This window comes from Culex pipiens, chromosome 1 (assembly GCF_016801865.2).
Source record: "Culex pipiens pallens isolate TS chromosome 1, TS_CPP_V2, whole genome shotgun sequence".
Lineage (NCBI taxonomy): Eukaryota > Metazoa > Arthropoda > Insecta > Diptera > Culicidae > Culex > Culex pipiens.
The window spans coordinates 7,522,125-7,541,064 of NC_068937.1; the positions used below are offsets into that span (position 1 = coordinate 7,522,125).

The following is an 18,940-nucleotide window of genomic DNA, read 5'->3' on the forward strand; positions in this document are numbered from 1 at the left end:
TGGTTTATTGGACCTTTTTTTTTTTTAAAAAAAAAACTCCAGATTTGGATGAAACTTTGTGTGTAAAAAAATCACCAAATTGTTTTGCATCATGTGTTCATCTAAAAGAGTTTTCTTACAATTTTGGCAGCTGTCCATACCAGAGTTGCCAGGTCTAAATAAAAAAAACGTGCCAATTACCGATTAAAAACCTGGAAAAATATGGCAAATGAAAATCTTACAATTTTGAATAAGGAAGGGAAGGGAGGATATGAACTAATTCAATAGTTTATAAAATTTAGATGTTTTAATTGTTCTTTCGGCCTTTAAAAGGTTGAATTTACATGTTCATTGAAACAAACGTTTATTATATTTTTCGATTTCGAAAAGAACCGTTCATTTTACCAAAAAGTTGTTCGAAATTTACAAAAAATGAAAAATCTGTCAAAATCTGGCACAGATTTATTATCTTTTTGATCTTTAATCACTTGAAAAATCGGGCATTCACAGATTTATCTGGAAAACCTGGCAACCCTGGTCCCTACAAAAAAGGCTATTAAAATACTCAAAAATATGTATCTTGAGAACGGATTTTCTGATCGATTTGGTGTATTTGGCAAAGTTGTTGGTATTGCTTAGGACTTCCCAGCAAAATATACACAAAAAAAAAACATTTTGGAAAAAAAAACATTTTTGGATATGTTTAAGATGACAAAAAATGCCATCTCATGAGCCAGGTCACAAGTTGATCAAAATTAATTTTGCAATGTTGCCAATTTTTCGGAAAAATCATGATTTAAAAAAATATATGAAAAAGCCGAAAACAAAATTTATTTTAATTTTTTGATTTAATTAAATTTGCAATCGAAAAGTGCTTCACATAAATAATTTCCAAAAAAGCGTCAAATTTTTAGAGACGATAACTCAGCAAATATACTTCAGATTTTCAATGTAAATAAATTAAATAATTGTTAAATTTTCCGATCTATCGACCGAAAATATTTTCAAAATTTTCAAATAAGCCGTCACATTTTATACGATCGAAATAAAGTGTCTTTTTCAAATGTCGAGGCTGGTTAAAAATTTTTGAAAATATTTTAAATCAATACATCGGAAAGTTAAAAATACACACAAATAAAGTGAAATACTGTAATGTATTTTAACAAAATCTCAAATGTTGTTGGTTCAGTTTTGTAAATGTATGATAGATTTGAGCTCCCTGAAAAATAAAATTGTAAGTTTTGGGTTTTCAATGCTATAGAACCATGGTTTCAAAAGATGATTCCATAGCATTTATACCCAAAATTTAAAATCTTGTTTAGTGTCAGGAAATTAACCAATATTCAATTCTGTCGATTGGAGCGTGTTCAGCGAACCCAAATATATTAATACAAAACCTTGGCGAAACTAAAGCAATTACCGACATCAACTTTAAACATGTCGAATGTGTAATCAGCTTGTGCCAAATTATTAATAGCGTCAAGTTTTGTAAGTAGACGCCATGAGCGTTAAATTTGTACGAAATGTAATTGTGAAAAAAAATGAGCAAGAAATGGATTGTTGATATTGTAAGGTAAATTAAACAAATTTTGTAATTATAACGTGATAACACTATCTTATCAAATTATGAAACAAATTTAGATTGTTAGCATCGAATGATCAGCTTTTGTCAAATAATGGGATGGCATAAGCTTGATTTGTTCGTCATGAAGAAGAAAACAAATATTCAAAAAAATGCTTCAAACTCTAAAAGTTGTAAATGGTGTCATAAGTTAATTATCAAAAGGAAATCATTCCAAAAATTTTGTGCTTCAAAAATATGTATTTTTAAAAAACAAAATCGACCCCCCTCCCCTTCACCCCAGCCAGCAACAGTCGAATAATGTTTGCAAGCAGTCTATACAGTGGCATATTTCCACGTTTTGAGACCCGGGAAAAGTGAGGACTGAGTAGCAGCAACAGCAGCAGCAGCACCGACAGCAAACGAACCGTTGCGAAATGATATTATGCAGATGATATACCTTAAATGTGATATGATGCTACTCCTCCTGCTGCTCCTGCTCCTAATATCAACAACTATGACAAATAACAAGATATCAAGCAGCGTTCTGGAACCTTTGGCATGAGCGGAGGAGCTTTTTCCGGGACGGAAAAGATGCATATTTGTCAAGTCATATGTTTTTCAGAAGTGCCGTATTGATTTGTCCGTCAACACACACGCACATACGTTATATTGCATGTGAAATTTGATATTTTCCACTTAAGAGTATTAGAGAGCTGGACACAATGCAATGCAGTGCAATGCTTGCCAAAGAGGGGAAACTCGTTTAGCATTGGGAAAACATTCTCTCAGATTGATAGAATTTACCTTAGCCTCAATTGGTGATGTCTTAGGATGTGATTGATTGGGTTTATTTATGCTCCAGAAATTGGCTGATTGGATTTTATCGATGACTTGCGAAAGACGTTTCAATTACGGACTTCAAAATCAGTGTAGCAATCAAAATAAACAGGGTTGATTTGGTGTGCTAAGTGAAGTGAAAGTGGTTCGATTTTGGTAAGTATTATGTCAATTCTGTCAACTGTCAATAGGTTAAGAAGAGCTTTGTTGCATAACTTCTTGAAACATTTCATAACTAAACAAAAGTTTCGTCATAGCTCAGACTGACTAGCAGGTGGCACGTAGTTCTTGAAAGGCTTTCGTTCCTACTTTTTTCAGTTAAAACCACCTCAATTTCGCTGATGTACGCTACCTGATAAGGGTGAGCTCAAACAATCAAGTTAAGGGCTAAATGAGATTGCGCGCGCACCGCGGCGATTACCTCCAGAAAAATTGCTCTGCGTTGATCGAATTTGCAGAGTAATTTGACAGATCTAAAATTAGTATAAATGGGTTCGCGCCACCGGCCAAATCATTCAGTCTTCAAGGCAGTACCCCAAGGGAATCAACACTCTCTGTACTCTCAACCCAAGTCTCAAGCTAGAAGATGCAGAAGTTCTTGGTAGGAACTGATTCAAGTGTAGAAAGTTAAATAAACTAAATTTTTCGTTACAGATCTTGTTTGCGATCGCCGCAGCGGTGGCCCAAAGTGCCGAAGTGAAAGTTGAGCAGGTGGCGGCGCTGCCGCCGGCCAAGAACACCGTGAAGCGTGGCCTGGACTTTGGCTTCGGGGGTGGCCACAACGGATTTGGGGGCGACCCTTGGGCCGGATCGACCAGGCTGACGGCGGCGCCCTGGATTCAGTGAGTAGCGAGTTGTTTTTCCACACTTTGACAGTTGATGGATTTTGAGTAGAGCGTCCACTCTTCATTATACGGAAGTTGATGGAAGTTGATGGATTTTGAGTAGAGCGTCCAATTTCCCGGGAAACTTTGTTAAAAATTTCCAGGGATATCCCGGGAAATTGAAAATTTATCGAAAATTGTTCTGATCCTGACTCTGAGTAATATTTTGCTACAAAATTGAATAGAATAGCAACCATTTAGGTCAATATTAGTGTGAGAATCAATTAATGCTTTGACTGCTTGTATAAAAACACAATTTTCTATCAATTCGTACAAAATACCAAAAAAAAATCATTAGTATTTTTTGTTAAGAAATATTTCTTTCCCAATCAATTAGTTCAATGAATCCATGCTCCAAAACTACTTTTAAAATACTTTTAAATGGGTCTCAATGAACAGTTTAAGAGAATATGATAAAGAATATTATTGACACATGATGTTTAAAAGTAAAAAAATCATGCCGAAAATATGTAATTCTTGGATTTTTTTTCCCTAGAACAAATTTTACTGGTTTGAGCTTATAAATAAAAATATAAGCATTGAATTTATCATGAAAATCTGCTTTTTCACTTGAAATATCGTTTTTATGAAATCACAACTAGAGCGTCCAATTTCCCGTCCCGGGAATTCCCGTAACATTTGAAAATTTCCCGGGAATTCCCGAAATTTAAGCGAAAGTGTACTTATTCTCAACTTTTTGCAGCTAATTTTGTGAAATTGCTCTGAAAAAAATAAATAGGGGAAATATACCCATTTTAATCACTCTAAGCCGTTCGACCAATTCTCATCACTTTTGCGCTTTTCCGCTATTAAATCAACATTTTCAGATGTATCATCAATGGAGAGTTGCTTGCTCACTCTTATTTGAGCTATTTATTACTTTGGAACAGTCAAAAACACTTTATGAAAACTGTAATTCATGATCAAAGTGCTGATAGGCCGATAATAGAAATAGGCTGAGAAAGGGTATAGTTCCCCTACTTTAAGAATCTCAATAAAAATTAGTCCAATTCAATTTATTGTTTAGTTTTTATAAAAAAATAATTAATTAAATGATCTGAAAATTTTAAAATTTAATGTAAATTGATTTAATATTAATGTTGAAAGCATCTGGAAATAGATCTAGTTTAATGAAAATAAACTTTAAATATAATTGAGATTTTTTACGTTTTTGTTTACATGATCAAATGAGATGAAAGTTGAATTGCTTCAATTCGTTTAATACCTTCTTTTCAAGAAATTACAATGTGAAGTAAAATAATTATGGAGCACTGGTGCAACTAGGGTTAAATTTGAAAAAATGGAAGAATGTTTGTAGCGTACATTTAATTAAAATCATGGTTTTTGCGCTGTGAAACAAATTTCAGCCGAAGTCAATTATCAAACCAAAACCATGTGGCATAATAAACTATAAAAAAATCATTAAAAAACTACTTTGTATTGTTTCAGAGGTGCCAGAAAAATATTTTAAAAACCTGCTCCAAATATTTAAAAAAAACCCTTGAGTTGTTTGAAGTTTAACGAAAAGTAAGATTTTTCAGGAAAAACTAAAAAGCTTTACTTTTTACAAGAGCTGAAACCAATATGATTGTTTGAAAAAAATAAGATCATTTTTTGGTTTATTATACGATTTGATCTTATCAAATTGGAAAAAAATATTCATTTACTTGTAGTTGTATGATTCAACATGCAGTCAAGCTATTGATTGATTTTCACACTTATTTTAACCATTAGAGTCGCCGTTATATAAAATTTTGATGCAAAATATTAATCAAACCCTAAATGATAATAATTTTCAATAAATTTAAAATTTCCCGGGATTTCCCGTTTCCCGGGAAATTTGTAACCCCGGGAAATTGGACGCTCTAATCACAACTCCAAGTTTTCAAATATTTAGTGCGATCTTTTGAAATATGTTTGCAATTTTTGGGCACTTTTAATATATAATCCGAAGTAGCTTTTAATGATTATTTCATAATTCAGGTTAATAAATGACTTAACTAAATGTTTAAAGGAATTTTCTGAGCAATAAAAATAGTTCAGAGATTTTTTAATAATCGGGTAATTCTCTACCAACTCACACGAAATCGGGAAAAGTTGCCCCGACCCCTCTTCGATTTGCGTGAAACTTTGTGCTAAGGTGTAACTTTTGTCCCTGATCACGAATCCGAGGTCCGTTTTTTGATATCTCGTGACGGAGGGGCGGTACGACCCCTTCCATTTTTGAACATGCGAAAAAAGAGGTGTTTTTCAATAATTTGCAGCCTGAAACGGTGATGAGATAGAAATTTGGTGTCAAAGGGACTTTTATGTAAAATTAGACGCCCGATTTGATGGTGAACTCAGAATTCCGAAAAAAACGTATTTTACATCGAAAATAACACTAAAAACGTTTTAAAAATTCTCCCATTTTCCGTTACTCGACTGTAAAAAAATTTGGAACTTGTCATTTTATGGGAAATTTAATGTACTTTTCGAATCTACATTGACCCAGAAGGGTCATTTTTTCATTTAGAACGAAATTTTTCATTTTAAAATTTCGTGTTTTTTCTAACTTTGCAGGGTTATTTTTTAGAGTGTAACAATGTTCTACAAAGTTGTAGAGCAGACAATTACAAAAATTTTGATATATAGACATAAGGGGTTTGCTTATAAACATCACGAGTTATCGCGATTTTACGAAAAAAAGTTTTGAAAAAAATACTGTTTGCCTTTCTCTTTGTTTCGTCGTCCGTGTCTGTCGCGGGTGACCATGAACGGCCATGATCGATTACGACCAACTTTTTCAAAACTTTTTTTCGTAAAATCGCGATAACTCGTGATGTTTATAAGTAAACCCCTTATGTCTATATATCAAAATTTTTGTAATTGTCTGCTTTACAACTTTGTAGAACATTGTTACACTCTAAAAAACAACTCTGCAAAGTTAGAAAAAACACGAAATTTTAAAATGAAAAATTTTGTTCTAAATGAAAAAATGACCCTTCTGGGTCAATGTAGATTCGAAAAGTACATTAAATTTCCCATAAAATGACAAGTTCCAAATTTTTTTACAGTCGAGTAACGGAAAATGTGAGAATTTTTAAAACGTTTTTAGTATTATTTTCGATGAAAAATACGTTTTTTCGGAATTCTGAGTACACCATCAAATCGGGCATCTAATTTTACATAAAAGTCCCTTTGACACCAAATTTCTATTTCATCACCGTTTCAGGCTGCAAATTATTGAAAAATACCTCTTTTTTCGCATGTTCAAAAATGGAAGGGGTCGTACCGCCCCTCCGTCACGAGATATCAAAAAACGGACCTCGGATTCGTGATCAGGGACAAAAGTTACACCTTAGGACAAAGTTTCACGCAAATCGAAGAGGGGTCGGGGCAACTGCTGTGTGAGTTGGCGGAGAATTACCCATTCACATTTCATATTTTCATCCAATTTGTTCGTGGTAAACAAATCTTTATCTTGGTGAAAAGGGGTTTCTTATTTTCAATTCTATTTTATAAAACATTAATTTATATTTAAAAAATTACCAGTAGTTTATTTTAATTAAATAATATCGTAATTTTTGTTGCCCAACAAATAAATAAGATCTATTCCCAGCTGTGAATGCTTCACAGATTAATATTATCTGAAATAAACCTTGACATGACATTTTCAAACAAACTGGTATGTTCAATAAATTGAGTTGAATAAAGTAGTAGCTGCTTCATTTTTTTTTTTGTTAATTCAGAAAAAATGTGCCAAAAAGTTAAGGAAATGTATACTTCTGCTTGAATTTCGGGAATTCCCCGGAAATATTTTTTTCCTGGAAATCCCGGGAATATCAGGGAATTTTTTTCCCGGGACGGGAAATTGGACGCTCTAATTTTGAAACATAGAAAACATCAATTTTCCTGTTTTTAAATCTTTGCATGGCAATTTTTCAGCAACTAAGGGTCGTATCAACAAAGTTAAAAAATGCAAAATATAGAGAATTTTCTCAGCTTTTCAAACATATTTTTTTCAAAGGTGGGCAAAAATGGGCACTAATTTTAAAAAAAATAAATAACTGCGATTATTTTCATAAAAGTCTCCTGAAAATGGCTATAACTTGAAAATGGTACACCTTATGAAAATTTCACTTAACTACTTTTGCAAATCAGATTTTACATCAGAAAATAAAGTGTGACATTTAGATTTTTTGAAAAAAATGTATTGATTCAAATATTCATAACTCGGTCAAAGATTTTATGCCCGTTCTGAAAATTTCTGAAAAGTTGGCATTTGTGCCCCTAAAACACATCGAAAAAAATAATTAAAAATTGTGTTTTTTTGCAAATCAAGTTTTAGTGACAAAAAGTGAAACTAAAAATCACCAATATTTTTTTATCGTTTATCTTTTTTTTTCAGTGTAGTCCTTATCCATACCTACAACTTTGCTGAAGACACCAAATCAATCAAAAAATTCCTTCAAAAGATACAGATTTTTGAATTTTCATAAATCATTTTTGTATGAACAGCTGCCAAATTTGCATGGAAAATTATATGGACAAACTAATGATGCAAAATGCCTTGTTTGGGCATATCGAAGACACCAAAAAAGTTTCAGTCGGATTAAAAAATACAAAAAAATCGAATGACCGAAATCTGAGAGAACTTCTAACAATTGACCAATAAAACAGTCTTGTCGATTGTGCGATACCAAGTTTACTGATTGTTTACTTATTTTTGACAGAAGGTGACAGATTTTGATCCATAACGAATTCAATGTAATGAATTCGAAATGGACTTCGAGCACTTTTGTTCTAGGGAGTACCTCGATTCTGACGTCCGTAATAGAGATCAGATTTTTTCACGAGGACCTCGTTAGACCTCAATGTCCAATTGGTAACACAATTGACCAAGAAAACAGTCTTGTCGATTGTGTGATACCAAATATTGCTTTTCAATCGTTTCGTTTCTACGTGACACTTGGTGACAGAAGGTGACAGTTTGTGACAGACGTTGACAGTTTGGTCCATTCCATTTAGCTTGAAACATTTCAAAGCTAACTGAAATGGACAGCATTTTTACGCGCTTTCTAGGGGTATCTCAACTTTGACGTCCGTAATAGAGATCTTATCCAATGTTTTTGCTTTCTTCAAGGAACTCCGGCTGGAAGCAGGGTCCATCTCCGGCGGAGATCGCCGCCATCATCGCCGCGGCCAAGCAGGCTTCGGCGCAGGTTCTGATTGCTCAGCAGCAGGTCCAGTCCGCCAAGGAGAACGTCCTGAACCAGCAGAAGCTTGCCAACGAGAAGGAAGCCAGTGCGGCGTACGCTTCGCAGAAGAGTGAAGCCGCGGCGGCGGTTCAACGCTCGGAAGCTGCCGCCGCTGCGCAGGCCGTGGTTCTGGCCCAGCACCGGCTGGCCTCGGCCAAGGCCAACGTGGCCCACCACCAGCGGATTGCGGCGGCCAAGGAGTCCCAGGCGGCCCATGCCATCCAGAACTCGGCCAAGGCTGCCGCGGCGGAGATTCATCGGGCTGGTTAGTTGTCGGATATCTGGAGTTCTTGAAGAATCTAAGATTTTGTATTGTTTTCAGAACTTGAAGCGGCCAAGTTGGCCGCCCACCAGCGTTCCGATGCGGCCTCGCTGAACCATCACGTGATTGCCACCAAGGACGATGCGTTCGCTCCGCTGACCTACGGTGGCAATCAGATTCCCACGAGCCAGCTGTACAAGGCGCTGGCCGCTCCCTGGAACGACCTTGCCGGCGGAGCCGGCCAGGCACCGTGGATGAACGGGTTCACCAGTGGCCAGCAGCTGAAGCCGTTCTGGGGTTGAACTGTAATCAAGAAGATTGAATAAATTTGTTTATTTTTGCAAGATTTGAACCCGAACTCGTTATATTTCTCCAATCTCCAGCAAGAAAAAGAGCTGATAGAATTCGGTAACACGAGCCAAAATCCCACAAGTCGGTCTTATCACTTCCACCGATTTCACCTTCAAGATACCGCCAAGAGGGCGCCTCCTCGAGGAAAAAAGCCCGGATTCCACAACGAGATATATCTGCAGAGATACTCCAAACGATGATGATCACTTCAGCGTTCAACCTCATATCTCACATTGCTCGGCACACACAAAGCTCCGAACCGACAGCGTAATCCATCTCTTTTATTCCGGCAGAATTTCCGCAACGCCAATATCCGGAAGTTTGCCCCTTCCAGAAATCGAACAAAACTTCAATTTCGATAACCACTCGTTGCCATCTACGTCTTCGCCATGTGAATTGGGTTCATCGATGATGAAACTAGTCTCCGATTTCGTTCGATTTTGGCACATCCAGGAAGCGTCCCCTTTGGAGAGGCACGCCGACGACGTCGAATCAGATATCTTTATTCCTCTGTGGTGCTCTCAAACAATGGCACCGTGTCTTCCGATTTTTTTTTTGTTTTTTTTTTGCTGCGAAAAGAAAAACTTCCAAAGCCAAACCTGTCAGAAGGTGGGTCCCCCTTCCCAACACACTCACCCAACTGTGATAAATTCTTCATTCCAAACGGTCTTGTCGGCTTTATCTTGGGATCGTTTGAACATACTTTCCTTTCATATCGCAAAACGGCACGACATGCGGGTAAGAAAGTTGCTTCTCCCTAAGGGGGAGGACACACACAACTATCCGGGAGACTTGGCCCTGTATCGAAGGATATCAAACGCAGAGGGAGAGTTTCGGCATCTTCGCCGGGCATGACTATCCTTGGGCCGGATATTGTCGTAGCATTATCGGTGGGTTGCACCGTAACACACGGGATTCTCACAGCTATGCGGACGTGACAGTGTTGGTAACACAATTGACCAAGAAAACAGTCTTGTCGATTGTGTGGTACCAAATTTTGGAAAACTATCACTTCATTGGAAAAACAGTCCAATGAAGTGATTGTTTAGTTATTTTTGACAGAAGGTGACAGATTGGTCCATAACGAATTCAATTTAATGAACTCGAAATGGACTTCGAGCACTTTTGTTCAAGGGAGTACCTCGATTCTGACGTCCGTAATAGAGATCAGATGTTTTTCACGAGGACCTCGTTAGACCTCAATGTCCAGTTGACCGATTCTTTCGTGATGGGACAACGTTTGTACACATATGTTTTCAGTTTTTTGCTGATAACTTCCCGGGCAGACGGTAATAACAAAATTAATAATATTTCAATAACAAATCCTGTTAAAATAACAAAAAGTGTTATTATTTTAACCTGAAGTTCAACTTCAAGAAGAAAAAATAATAACAGTTTCTGATAAAATAACAAAATTTGGTATTGAAGTGATATTATATTGAAAATGTTTAATAACACGCCAATAAGAGGAAATGTTATACATTTCAAAAACTCTCCTAATAACAAAATTTGTTATTCGTTCGGTATACTGACTTAGAAATAAAATTACCACAAATCGCACAAATGGAAAAGTTTCTAAGTGTCCATAACACAATCTGTTATTATTTTTTCTTTTGTTAAATATGTTTAGATCTTTGGGATAATTTTGTCTAATTTCGTCGGGGTCAATATTTTGGCCATGAAATGGGGTCCTTAAGCTAAAATTATTCTAAAAAGTTGAAATTTTGAAATTTGATTTTTTTTATTATTTGATATACCCCCTAAAGGACTTAGTTTAAAATGGTTAGAACTATGGGATAATTTTGACCAATTTCGTCGGGGTCATTATTTTGGCCATGAAATGGGGTCCTTAAGCTAAAATTATTCTAAAAAGTTGAAATTTTGAAAGTTGATTTTTTTAATTATTTGATATACCCCCTAAGGGACTTTGTTAAAATTGGCTAGAACTATGGGATAATTTTTACCAATTTCGTCGGGATCATTATTTTGGTCATGAAATGGGGTCCTTAAGCTAAAATTATTCTAAAAAGTTGAAATTTTGAAATTTGATTTTTTTAATTATTTGATATACCCCCTAAAGGACTTAGTTTAAAATGGTTAGAACTATGGGATAATTTTGACCAATTTCGTCAGGGTCATTATTTTGGTCATGAAATGGGGTCCTTAAGCTAAAATTATTCTAAAAAGCTGAAATTTTGAAATTTGATTTTTTTTATTATTTGATATACCCCCTAAAGGACTTAGTTTAAAATGGTTAGAACTATGGGATAATTTTGACCAATTTCGTCGGGGTCATTATTTTGGCCATGAAATGGGGTCCTTAAGCTAAAATTATTCTAAAAAGTTGAAATTTTGAAAGTTGATTTTTTTAATTATTTGATATACCCCCTAAAGGACTTAGTTTAAAATGGTTAGAACTATGGGATAATTTTGACCAATTTCGTCAGGGTCATTATTTTGGCCATGAAATGGGGTCCTTAAGCTAAAATTATTCTAAAAAGTAGAAATTTTGAAAGTTGATTTTTTTAATTATTTGATATACCCCCTAAAGGACTTTGTTTAAAATGGTTAGAACTATGGGATAATTTTGACCAATTTCGTCAGGGTCATTATTTTGGCCATGAAATGGGGTCCTTAAGCTAAAATTATTCTAAAAAGTTGAAATTTTGAAAGTTGATTTTTTTAATTATTTGATATTTCCCCTAAGGGATTTTACTAAAATTGGCTAGAACTATGAAATAATTTTGACCAATTTCATCGGGGTCATTATTTCACCATGAAATGGGGTTTCAAGCTAAAATTAATCCGATAAATTAACTTTTGAGAGTTCTTTTTTTTTATTTTGTTATATTCCCTAACGGAATTGATTTATTTATTGAGAATTTTTGAAGTGTGAATAACAAAAACTGTTATTATTTTCACAGAGCCAGGAAGTCGGAGCTGACGTTGAAGTTCGAGCTGGAGTGAGACCTCGGAGACTGCATCGGATTCAGCAAATTTTCAGCAACTTTTACTTGAAGTCGGAGTCTCTGAAGTCGGGTATTTTTGGAGAGCTGAAGTCGTCGTTGACGTCATATCCTGCATCCAGTGTCGGAGTTGTCTTCAAAGTATGGATTCAAAGTCGCTTGGAGGTACCCGACTCTGCAGCCCTGACTAGTACAGAGGAGTTATGACAACTGCAGGTTTATTTGCAAATTACAAATAAACCAAAACAATAACTTTTTTTGTTATGGAGACATGCCAGTTCAATAACATTTTTTGTTATTATGCTGCTCCACCTCTCCGCACAAAATAACAAATCTTGTTATTCCTTCATGATTCCTTCTGTGTTATTGGTTTGTTATTGCAATAACAACATAATAACAGTTTAAGTTATTCTTCGAACAAATCTTTGTTATTGATTTTTGTTATTTTAACAACTAATCCGATCATCCCAATAACATATTTCGATCTTCTCACAATATCAAAAACTGACCTTCCCAAGTTATTTCCGTCTGCTCGGGTTTATCTGTGGGAAAAGGTACCAATATTTATAAAAATTTGGAAAGTACATTAAATTTCCAATAAGATTCACTACAGCAAACATTTTAAAACACAAAGTTTGAGTCAAGTGAGATACATATGTAGCGTGACGGGACAACATCGTACAATTAGATCATTTTGATTTTTATACACAGAACTCTGCTCTCCTAGTAAGTTTCTGGAAAAACCTTTTTCTACAGTTGTTTCTAAAATGCAGGGCTGTGGAGTCGGAGTCGGAGCTGGAGTCGGTGGAGTCGGGTCTTTTTGGGGACCTGGAGTCGGAGTCGGAGTTGGAGTCGTCAAAACTCGAACAGCTGGAGTCGGAGCCGGAGTCGGAGTCGGCTAAATTTTATGAGCTGGAGTCGGATTCGGAGCCGAAAATTTCTGATAACCCGGAGTCGGAGTTATCTAAAATTCAACAAAAAATATGTTTTTTTATTGTTTAGTATTTGTTATAATGCAGGTTAATTCACAAAACTTATCATTTCTCGATTAAATTTTCAAAAGGTCCTACCCGAGCAGACGGAAATAACTTAGGAATAACATTTTTTTGTTATTTGAAAATACTAGGCCAATAACATTTTATGTTATTTATAACAAGATTTGTTATTCGTCGTTATGATTTTTTTGTTATTGGATTGTTATTGTAATAACAGACTAATAACATTTTGAGTTATTCTTCGAACAAATCTTTGTTATTATTTTTTGTTATTTTAACAACTAATCCGATCATCCCAATAACAATTGGCGGTATTCTTCCATAACAAAAAATGTTATTCCTCAGTTGTTTTTTCTTTCAACCAATATCAGACCAATAACAAATTTTGTTATGATAACATAAACTGTTATTAAACTCTTATGCAAAAATGGATTTTTGAAGAAGATTCCATAACACTTTCTGTTATTTTAACAGTATTTGTTATTGAAATGGCATGAATTTTGTTATTACCGTCTGCCCGGGTATCTGCATAGGAAACCTATGAGGGATAGGTTGTTTTGAAAATTTAATCTAGATTTCTTAGTTTTAAGTTGCATGCTTTGCGTTGCCATTTTTTTCTTTTTTTAAAATAGATTAATATTCCGATTTTAACCTTTTTTATTTTTTGTTGTTTTTGTTTGCTATTTGACTTAAAATGTATGAGAGCCTTCCCACAAGAAGCCATTTTGTGTCATTGATTCACTCATAGTAATCACCATACAATTTTGGCAGAAGTTCACATAAAAATGGTACGTAAATGTTCGAAAATCTGTAACTTTTCACGGATTTTTTTTATTGATTTGGTGTCTTCGGCAAAGTTGTAGATATTGATGAGAACTATTTAAAAACAGGTACACGTACAAAACATTTGGTGATTTTTTAATTATCTTTTATTTTCAAAAATTCAATTGCCAAAAAATGTTTTATTTTTATTTTTTTTGATTTTTTTTTTTGTATTTTTTAAGGGTATGGACCAAAATCTAAAGTATGGACAAAATTTTGCCAACGAGTGATTTATGTAAAAATTGAAATCTTGTACATTACGTTTTCTGACCTAATTTTTAATGTAAAATCGAATTTGCCATCGAAAAATATTTTACACATTTTTTGATTAAGTACACCGTTTTAAAAAATATATCCACTCAAAGAAAAAAATTGCCGAAAAAATCCGTTTTTTTACTTTTTGGAATAGTGTCCATGATTGTCCATTTCTAAAAATATTGAATGTTTGGCCCTTTTGAAATGTTAGTATTCATTAAAAAAATATATTTTTTTCCGAAAAGATCGGATAATTTCACGAATGTTTCATTTTTCAATATTGAAAATCGGACTGCTGATATATAGACATTAGAAAATGGAGGGTTGTTTGGGATAGGCATAAAAAATAAATTTTCCTGTTTCTTTTATCCGCTGTATCTTAGCAACAAGTGGTCCAATCTTCGCAATAGTAGGAAATTTTCTGAACTTTTCGATAAAAATATTATCAGGAATGAACAATCATGGACACTATTTTAAAAAATCAAAAAACCGGAATTTTTCGGACAAAATTTAACTTTTATGTGCACTTAATGATAAAATGTTTAAAGTACTTTTCGATTACAAATTCAAAATAAGGTCAAAAAATTTTAAGTAAGTGATTTAGTTTTTTACAAAAATCACTATTTTTTTTAAAAATCATAAATCGTCGGCAAAATTTTGGTCCATACTTATGCATTGTTCTTCTGAAAATGCCTTCAAAACTGAAGATATTTTTTGATTTCTGTTTCAATTACGTTTAAAACTTGTTACCTGGAAAGTTTTTTTTCACTTTTGTGATTCGAACTTATTCTCATTGAGAAAAACATGACAATCAGAGAGTATTTAAATAATCCTATTTAACAATGTTTTCAAAATAATAGTCAACTAACTATTGAAACATTTAAAAATATGTGGAGTTGGAGTCGGAGTCGGAGCTAACTATTTGTTGAAAGCTGGAGTCGGAGCCGGAGTCGGCTAGAGTTTGTAGGCCGGAGTTGGAGTCGAAGTCGGACTCGGTTCGAGCTGAAAGCCGGAGCCGGAGTCGGAGTCGGCTAATCTCAGAAAGCCGGAGTCGGAGTTGGAGTCGGAGTCGTTTGAAACATGACCCAACTCCGCAGCCCTGCAAAATGAAATACGAAGATTTTGCTTTCTGGATCACCCAATTTCGTCAAATTTTGTTGATTTGACATCTACTTCTTTTCGTGACGGGACAACGCAGATATTTTGCAAAAGAGGGTTTTGCTCGCGTTGTCCCGTCAGGAAATGAAGCAATTGTGAAAATCTCTACTGACTAGTCAACATTAACTAATTTGGGGTCGCTGAGCTCGAATATGACTCCTAGAATACTCCAAAGTATTCAGGGAATGTGCAATCTAGGATGGCGGCCAATATGGCGGTGCTAGAATATTCGATATTTTATAAAGAAATGTTACCGGCAATGAGCAGGTCAAATTCATCAAAGGGTTGCTGAACTTGAATATGAGCCCTAGAATATTCCAAAATACTCAGGGAATGTGCAATCCAAGATGGCGGCCAATATGGCGAAGCTAGAAAATTTGATTTTTTTTCAGGATTGTAACAGGCAATCAACGGGTCAAATTTAACTAATTTGGGGTCGCTGAACTTGAATATGAGCCATTTAATACTCCAGAGTACTCAGGGAATGTGCAATCCAAGATGGCGAAGCTAGAAAATTGAATTGCATTCCATGAGTACCTATTTATTTATTTGTCACCGTATTTAGCATTAAGCCGCCTAGACTGTTCTAAGGACTTTAGAATATTCTAAGGATTATATTCGAGTTCAGCATCCCCAAATTAATTAACCTGTTGACTTCCTGTTACATTTCTGTATAAAAATTTCCAATATTCTAGGTTCGCCATCTTGGATTGCACATTCCCTGAGTACTTTGGAGTATTATATGGCTCATATTCGAGTTCAGCGACCCCAAATTAGTTAAATTTGACTAGTTGATTGAACTTAAAAATCCTTTTATGGTGGTTTTTCCATTCAGCCGCCATATTAGACGCCATCTTGAATATCTCGCTTCCCTTTGAGACTCAGGAAAATCAACAGGCAAATTTGGATTCAGGAGGGTCGATTTAGTCTAGATCGATCAAAAACTGGCCTGTTACACGATTTGCTTCTAGACACGACAAATGAGCACCTTTTTTTTGAATTCGTGCCTTGACCAAAAAATTGGCGTGACGGGACAACGCAAACTTGCGTCAGTCGTAACTCTGGTTCCTTTTGACCAATTTTCGATTTCTAATAAGCATTTTAAAGAGGTTTTTGAGTACAAAGAGAATCCAAAATATGATGCAAATCCGATTTCACGAACTATTGCAAATTAAACAATTGTCATTTTTCGTGACGGGACAACGCTTCCATATACCCCCTTTTTAAATGTCCTGTATAGTTTTATAACTACAGAATCTGCTTTTGTCAATAAGAGGGCTTATAAAAGAGTCATTTTACTATAAAATTCCGTTTAGAATGATTAAATATCTGCATTCCATCCATTAATTTGAGCAATTATTTAAAAAAGTTGGGAAAGTTCAAAATTTCAAGCGTTTATACATTTTACAACTTCTGCTCACAGATATGTTTAGAATAGGAACTTTGGTGTGGAAATATGTTTTTGTGTGGTTCAAATAGTTGGAAAACATGAAAAATTATCTGAACCATCCAAAGTTCAACTTGAAAAAATGACTGCTTGGTAAACAAATCCTAAGAATCGGTCAGTTGGTAACACAATTGACCAAGAAAACAGTCTTGTCAATTGTGTGATACCTATTTTTCAAAACTATCACTTCATTGGAAAAACAGTCCAATGAAGTGATTGTTTATTGATTTTTGACAGAAGGTGACAGATTGACAGAACGGTCCATAACGAAGTTCGACTTTTCGAACTCGAAATGGACTTCGAGCACTTCTGCTCAAGAGTGTACTTCGATTCTGACGTCCGTAATAGAGATGCAACAAAAAAAAATATTTTCAGCTCCTCAAATCCGAACTCATCTGTTTGTCTCTGACAGTTTCTGAGCCACGTGTAGCCGGAAATATCGGACACACGTTTCACAGCTGAGCAGAGTTTTGTGCGAGGACGGATGTGTTACGTGTTTCGATTTGCCATCGTTTTGCTTTTCCGCACCGGTGGCTATTTGGGAAATAGTTTGACAGACTCCTTTTGACCCGGCGCCTCCATCAATTTGTCAAACACACATTGTATCGCAGTCGGTGTGATTTTTACGGCCACTCAGCAATGATGAAAAGCTCTCAAGATTTTGAAGCGAGATGCGAATTGGATGGCTTTAAACAGGGTCGTAAAAACGGAGGGAATTAGCTTTCCGACACAGATCCTTGAAAGAAGTGACCATCGTCGAGTCGAATGTGCCCGTTTTATGGTCGTACCAAAATAATACACTTTTGATAGCCATCTCCCTTGCAAACGAAAAGGACGCCATTTTGGTGCAGCGTTATTATCGTGCGCTATTTAATTAAAGATGTCTGATAGGACAGAGTAGAGTGTCCTCGTTTTGTTGTGCTGCTGTGTTGCATACGTTGACGGCGCCAAAAATGAAGGAGAGGACACGGCGGATGGCGACATTATGTGCCGATGAGTGTCTTTTCGGTGGTGGTACTTGGGTTTTATGGTTCCGTTTTTTTTCATGGTTTCGCAGCGGTTGACAGCGTGTAAGTAGAACACAAGCTGAGTGTATAAATAGGACATTAATGCAGTCGTGAAAATGGCATCAATGTGCAGTGTTCGTTTTGTTGAGGTTATGTTTTTACCATGTAACGATTTGGTCGAGGAAAATCAATGTTTCAATTTTGTTTTGGCGTTTTTTCTAGGGTTTTTTCGAGGGTTTTAGTGAAATAGCCTGAAGGTAGGCAATAACATCTATTCACTGAAAAGTGATTTTTAACTCTCTAGAGCTGCATTAAAACCAATAGACATTTATCCAGACCTCAAAGGCTCATTTTTAAAAATTGCATCTCAAGTACGGACTTCAACATCAAAGTACCTTTCTTCAGAAAATTGTTTAAAGTGTTGGCAGGTAAGTCGCTAGCGGAATGATTTGGATGTTAACACGAGTAAACTCTGGTAAGTACTATTTAGGTTAAGATCTGTCAATAACTAACACTGTCAACTGTCAAAAATGTCAATAAACTTAACATACTAACTTGTAGATAGATTTGTTTTTTTTAAGTGAAGCTTGAAAGGAGGTTTGTAGGGATAATTTTAGGTTGAGGTACTTGTAAGTGAACTAGGAAAATTAGGTTCATACTTCAATGTGTTTGGCAACTAGTGACAGACTTTGATAGATTGATCTATTTTTGTTAAACTTTGTAAAAAATGACAGTTTTCATCTGTAACTGTAATTGTCAAAAGGTTATTAGCTTTTAAGAGTACATCAATTTTGAAGTCCTCAATAGAGAAAGCTCTTCTCCCAGCAGCATGATTTTTTTAATTATCCTACAATGTAGGTCATCCCGCACTATTGACTATTCATTACATTTCAGTAATCATTTCGAAATCCCCCCTTCGGCGATCCCTCGCATCGCGAAAAACCACGCAGTCAAACATTTGCAAATGAATTTATAATACTGTGCTCAAACCCAACCCATCTGGATGGTCCCCGCCTTGCGTCGTCCTTCCTGACAGTCAATCTGCCTGTCAGCGGATTTTTTTCCTCTTTTTTTCACAAAAGCCGTATGTGTTTCGCCATTTTTTTCGCGCTCGTCGGCTTATTCGGTTGTTTGCTCTCACTGAATTGCTCATAAATAATAACAAACCCATTT

At 35.4% G+C, this 18,940-nt stretch overlaps 1 protein-coding gene across 1 annotated transcript; it reads left to right on the plus strand.

Annotated features, from left to right (window-relative positions):
• The first annotated feature begins 2,885 nt into the window (after positions 1 to 2,885).
• Positions 2,886 to 9,106, plus strand: LOC120430284 (uncharacterized). The gene is made up of 4 exons (XM_039595376.2): positions 2,886 to 2,981; positions 3,035 to 3,222; positions 8,390 to 8,769; positions 8,827 to 9,106. The coding sequence occupies exons 1-4, from the start codon at positions 2,967 to 2,969 to the stop codon at positions 9,066 to 9,068; spliced, it is 825 nt and encodes a 274-aa protein (XP_039451310.1). The 5' UTR covers positions 2,886 to 2,966; the 3' UTR covers positions 9,069 to 9,106.
• Positions 9,107 to 18,940: the final 9,834 nt, after the last annotated feature.

What these genes read in the sequence shown, in the direction of transcription:
- LOC120430284 (XM_039595376.2), top strand. An exon ending in ACGGCGGCGCCCTGGATTCA is followed by an intron (nt 3,223 to 8,389) that starts GTGAGTAGCGAG and finishes GCTTTCTTCAAG; the next exon opens with GAACTCCGGCTGGAAGCAGG. An exon ending in GGCGGAGATTCATCGGGCTG is followed by an intron (nt 8,770 to 8,826) that starts GTTAGTTGTCGG and finishes TATTGTTTTCAG; the next exon opens with AACTTGAAGCGGCCAAGTTG.